This window comes from Pistacia vera, unplaced genomic scaffold, assembly GCF_008641045.1.
Source record: "Pistacia vera cultivar Batoury unplaced genomic scaffold, PisVer_v2 Contig104, whole genome shotgun sequence".
Classification (NCBI taxonomy): domain Eukaryota; kingdom Viridiplantae; phylum Streptophyta; class Magnoliopsida; order Sapindales; family Anacardiaceae; genus Pistacia; species Pistacia vera.
Window position 1 is genome coordinate 2,474,936 of NW_022195071.1, and position 6,132 is coordinate 2,481,067.

Consider the following 6,132-nt stretch of genomic DNA (forward strand, 5'->3'; position numbering starts at 1 on the left):
TAGACAAACCTCATTGAAATCAAATTAGGAGGATATGAACACTTGATAGATGAGTTGTATAGTAGCCTGAAGATACTAAGTAAGGAAGATGATGAATATCCTAGGTATACTATGAAATTTAGGTTGAAAAATGTTGAAAGGGTTGTAACCCCAGATGAGTTAGCAAGATGGTTGGATTGTGCAAATTAAGGGATGATTGATCCTTCCAAAAACTAGAGTGCTATTAAGGCATGGGCTACTGATCAGGGAGATATGATCCTCATACTTCAAAATCGACAAAGCTAATAGATCCTACAATGAGAATATTTCATAGGTTTGTTACATACACTCTCAGTGCCAAGAGAAGGATGAATACTCAAGTATCAATAAGGGATGTAATGATACTAGAAGCAATAACATCAAAGAAGAAGATCAACACCCATGTTCTTTTGATAAAGAGGTTGGAAGAAATAAGAAAAGACTCAGGTGAAATTTAGTTTGGAATGTTCATATCTTTCATAATCAAGAAATTGGATATAAACTTGACTGAAGATGGTGAAGAAAAAAGAGTACAGTTCAATGACAATCATCTAATGGATGGTCACATGCTGCAAAATATGGGCATGATGAAGTCCAAGAAAAAAAGGTGAGTGGAAATTGATCTCATATAAAGGGAAAAAAATGGACTTTGAGTCCTCAAGTCAAGAAGAGTTAAGAAAGAGACCAAGGAGTGAAGCTAGACCTAGCTCCAAGGCTCCAAGTCAAGCTGATGAAATAGTGGAAAGAGTTGCATCACATTTTGATGCAAAATTTGAAAGATTGGACAAGGCTGTGACAGACAAGTTTCTACTTCTGACTAATCAAATTTCCGAAGTCTCCAACAATAGTCATGCCCTCAAAGCCTCTGTGCTATCATTTCCACCTCCTCAACCATAGCCAAAATTCTCTTTCTTGAGTCTATCCCTAGTGTCCTTTTATTTTCTTTTATATTTTACTCTCTATATATTGCACATGGGAAATATATGTGTCCTTTTTGACACTTGAACTTGTAATGATGCTTACTTTTGAATTCTCATGAATGATATGATATTATTTTATACTTAAATGTTTATTTTATGTATTTGTTTTCATCACTCCTATATGTCATTGTGTTGATGTGTTGATTACAATTGCTATATTTTTGCTTAAGGACAAAAAGGGGGAGAGATAATTGAGTGTTTGATGTTGAAGTGTTAAATTTCTTCTTTTGATCTTCAAAGTGAGTGTTACACTCTTTTTTGAAAAAGAAGAACGGATATGCTTGGTGTAAGGGGGAGCAATTGTGCTCATCTTGTTTTGGGATATGCATATCCTAAAGGGGAGCTTTTCAATTTTTGTTTTTGGCATGTTGTGTATGGTGTTATATTTTCATATGAAACTCAATTTTTTTTATTTTTTTTTTTTTTGTCATCAATCAAAAAGGGGGAGATTGTTGAACCCTCATATGTTCTGATGTGTCAAAACTAACCAAAGAGTTGATTGGTTATCTAACTAACATGCTAAGGTATGAGAAGAAGTCATAACTAAAAAGAAAATGCAGTTTTCCTATTTCGGGGATGAAATTCTTATAAGGGGGGAGAAATGTAATACCGACATTCAAAAATATGGTAGGGATTATTTTATAGTCATAGTAAATATATTTAACTAGTTTTATAGAGGAATTCCATAAAATTTTCAATAAAAGTAAAATGGTCTTTTTACTCATAACTAGATGAAAAAGTGGGAAGTGAAAATGACCAAGAACATGTGTTAAATCCATTGAAAGTGAGGGTATATTAGTAAATGCGCGTATTGTTGGAGTAGGTGCCCTAGAGCCAATCAATTATTGTGGAATTGACTCTTTGTAATAATGTTCATTAATCAATAAACGGCATTTTATTCTATATCGCGTAAATCATTATTATTGCAATAACTATTGATATATGTCCTTAGAATGGTAGAACAGTGACGAGAGTATCAAGTGTTTCAAATCTTGATAATGAGAACCTTATGAGCACATATGGTGGCCATTCTTGAAATGCCATAGCCCTAGTATTATTCTGAAGTAAGGGCACAGATAATACGGTAAGGCTATCATAGTGTTGAACGACCCTATCGAAAGGTAGTGACTGATCTCATTTGTCAAGGTTGTTTGGTGACAACCTGGTGCAATACTTGGGTGCTTGTTGTAGGCGAGTACACCGCAGCAAGTCCACTAGATTGACCCATTAGAGGATTCCATATGGATGGTAACCCCAGTGTCTATGGGACAAATCCTCTAACGAATGGTGGTGCATGTGATCCTTAGACTTGAGATCACCAAAGCACCTTGTGCACCGATTGGTGTAGTTTGACACTAGCCTAACNTTCTGTTCGATCATTCTTGTTGGAGAAAGGAGGTTCTTTGAATCTTTTAAAAAAGTTTGACATATGAAGGATATTTGAAATTAGATCAAACCAGTGCAGCTGTAAATATGTAGTGGAAATGCAGTCTTGTTGTATTTCACCTTTTACTACTCTTTGATGGCCATCCTTAGAAAAGAGGTCCATCAATAAATATAGAAAAACTTTCAAGATGAGTGGAATCAAAATGCGTCATGATTGCTGGATCCTATTATGCCAGGATATTTGTGTGGCTAATGGTTTAGGAGTAGAAAAGTCTTGAAACTTTCTTGTTTAAATTTTAGATGTTCAAGTTTAAGACTTAAAAAGAAAATATGCTTTCCTAATTGTAGCAAGCTTATAGTTTTGCCAGAATTAAATGTGGTTAACAGTGTCTTTTAATGGTCACGGGAATTAAGATTTTTTCTTTTAAGATCCTTATATGGTTCAACCCGATTCTTTATGATTCCTTCAATTTATTTATATATTTTTAAGTTTCTGTGCGTGGTTACCTTATTCAATTTGCTTTTTATTCCTATTGCAACTTCAATCACCTTGCATCTCTGCATTAGTGTTTGGTATAGATCTGGATGATCATTTGCAATGTCTTCTTAGGAAGAGCAAACAGGTTTTACAAAGGTTTTTGATTACTTGTTGAAGTTTCAAAACTAAAAATTCCTTTAAATCCCAGAACCACAATTGCAGCAAGTGAGCCGGTAGGACAGATGACAATCTTTTACGGTGGAAAGGTGAATGTCTATGATGACATGCCTGGTGATAAGGTTATGAAGCTGATCTTTTTCTTGTCAAACATGCAATATGTGTCATCATGAATTGGCTATCTAATGTTATTAAGTGAATTTCAGGCACAAGCAATAATGCAGCTTGCTTCAAGCCCACTCCCAGTAGCACCATCAGAGGGAAATTCAGCACTATGGTCTGGTCCATGCCACTTGCAGCCTACAGGTATCAAAGTTGGCCCAAGTTCTCCAGTGTTGAACTTCCCAACTTTACAAACAGGTAGATTTGGTGGCAGGGTCTGGGGTTTTCATTATCTTTGTTTACTTAATATATATACACTGTAAGGGGCTTTTGATCCTCAGATGAGAACGCTATATTTTATGTTGTGGCTATTGTAGTAGGATAATCTTGTGTTAACATGCTTGGTTTTCTTTGCAGTGAAAGTGGCAGAAAACTGTCAGCTTCCCCGGGAAGAAAGTTACATTTCTTGCGAAGACAGCCACGGTAAACACTTCTATAAGACATCTCTTTAATTTCTTGTTCATTTGATTGGTGGCATTGTCCACTCAATACTTGATCAGCACTTTGTCATCATGCTCTGTTTAGATCATCTATGTTCTTTTGTTTTTGCTCTTTTATTTATTGATTCAGGAGACCAGTTGTGAACACTTTTAGCAACTCTTGGTACAGTCTCACAAGATTTCTTTTTATTCTTTTTGCTCTCTATTAAGAAAGCCCTTTTTAAAAAAAATAATAATAATAATTAAGTTGTATCGTCTTGGAAAATATAACAGAAATTTTGAATGATCAATACTTTTTTACATTAACGGTTTATCTATTTCGGTAGACGCTTTCTTATTCAACTTTTGAACTATTAGCCTTAAAATATTTACGTTTTGTTTCTGCATTTTGGAACTTCTGTCTCACCTTATTAATTTATTCCATCTTGAGTTACTTCCAGATGGCCCAACCAGCAGAAAAGCATCAGTGCAAAGATACCGTGAAAAGCGGAAAGACAGGTATCTTCACTTAATTATAAGCTGTTTCTGACAATCTTATAGCTTTAAAAACAGCTATTTTGCTTTCCTATATGTTTCTCATACCCTTGTTAGGTGAAGGTTCAAGAACAAGAGAAAAGTACCAATGCCTTCATCTGCTGGTTTGGATGTCTATTTCAACCATTTGATTGGAGATGAGATCTCAAATGAGCAGCTGAACCAAAGTGGTGGCTGCTCTACTCCCAAATCCAGACCACCTAACATGCCCATTGGTTGCGGCTTGGTTGAAAATTTTTCGTTTGTTTCCAATCACTCTGCTAATTTCAATGACAAAGGTGACAAAAACTTTTATCTCTCTGCAACTATTAGATTAGTTAAATACAAAATTATGCAGGTCAATTATTATAATATACTCATAACTCCTACCTCACCTGTGTAGAGGTAAAAATCTGCTCTCAAATGCTGACTACTGAAATTAAAAACCTGCCACCTGCTGCAACCCATCTTAGATATTCATAATGTGCTGATGGTTACCTCTTTTTTGCTACTGTTTTTTTTTTTTTCTCAATATTTTTCTTCTCTCCCTCTCTCTCTCTCTTTTGGACTAGGAAACAGAAATGAGTAGAGAAATAGGAGATTAAATTAGATCTTGATACAAATGATAGATGAGTAAGAAACTATATTTGCTCCCTTAAAGAGAAGTTTCCTGGTGTCACCAAAAAGGAGAAGATAAGAGAAGAGTGGCATCTGTTGAATGAATATTGAATATTATGTTTTTGTGTATTCTTTCATATTTGACTTTTGTATACATGCGCTTTTTTCATCTGGTAAAGCTCATTAGTACTTGTATCAGGAACTGGCAGGTTCCCTTCTAGTGTGAACCATATCTCGCAAAGTTTGAAATTTTTATGTTTACACTTTGGATCAAACTCCCTTAAATTTAACTAAATTCTGTTGTGGGAGTTAATTTTATTATCAGATGTGCAATGATAACTGGTAGACACTGAAGCTGGTCTTAACTTCCCCTTAGGTATGCTTTAGATGTGGCTTCTCTTTGACTAGTCTTCCTGGTTGGTCATGAACTAAAATATTCGGGACCAACTTAAGAGCTGTTAAACATATGGCGAAAATCAATGTGATAGTTTGTAGAAATGTGGAAATGCAAAATGATGATGATGATTAAATTACCTATTCCTTGATGTAATTCTGTGCCTGCGAAATGTTTCTGGAACTGAGAAGTTTGTTAGCACCAAGGTGATCATTTTGTCAGCTTTTGAAATTCTTTGGATGTATCAAGTTTGCCAATTTGCCATGACAGACAATTTATCACCTCTTTATATTACATTTTTGTGATTGCGATGTGACTTTGTAATCGGAATGGATGATTTCTTATTGTTTGCAGATGTTCAGGAATGTTGAGTATAGAGCGGACGGATCTACTGTGACATCGTTGCTGGCAGAGAGTTGTTTGGAGCCTGGGCATATTTATCCTAGTTAACCATATGGTAAGTACGTAGATGCATTATGTAGCCTTCCTCGGTTGCTTCAAGTACATTTTGAATTGGATGAGAAAGAAGATCACAGTTTCTGCATGCCATTTCCGTTTTGATGTGCATGAAATAAATGATCATAATTCCAAAGGCTTAAAAAAGAGGATTGTTGTCAGTTGTCACCGGAGTTAATAGCTTATTTTTAACTAAACTTAAGCATCCAAACCTGCGGGTTTGAGACAGTGCAAAATCACCTCTAGCACATACCCTTTTATGTGAAATTAGAACCCATTGATTTTGCCATTGTGTTTACATGTAATCTAATGTGCTTACGTTGTCTAATGCAATCCTGATATCTGTTAAACCTTGACAAGTTTGCCAGCATCTGCAAACTTATAACTTTTGTCGCGTCTCACGACATTGAAATTAGAGCAAATATCGTTTGTGTCATGCATTGAAGCAAACATATCAGTTACCATATCTGCAAACCCCAACAGAAGACAATAAAGCCCGGGAGCGGGCCT

The 6,132-nt window shown here is 35.5% G+C and overlaps 1 protein-coding gene across 2 annotated transcripts; it reads left to right on the forward strand.

Moving 5' to 3' along the window:
* The first annotated feature begins 2,373 nt into the window (after positions 1-2,373).
* On the forward strand, positions 2,374-5,928 carry LOC116125693 (protein TIFY 10b-like). Of its 2 annotated transcripts, XM_031411424.1 has the most exons (6): positions 2,374-3,161; positions 3,246-3,399; positions 3,559-3,624; positions 4,082-4,139; positions 4,239-4,453; positions 5,521-5,928. In XM_031411424.1, exons 1-6 carry the CDS (start codon positions 3,105-3,107, stop codon positions 5,535-5,537), a joined length of 567 nt encoding a protein of 188 aa, XP_031267284.1. In that variant the 5' UTR covers positions 2,374-3,104; the 3' UTR covers positions 5,538-5,928. The 2 variants fall into 2 exon arrangements, with proteins under 2 accessions (XP_031267284.1, XP_031267285.1); XM_031411425.1 differs by lacking the exon at positions 5,521-5,928 and having other exon boundaries at positions 4,233-4,375.
* Positions 5,929-6,132: the final 204 nt, after the last annotated feature.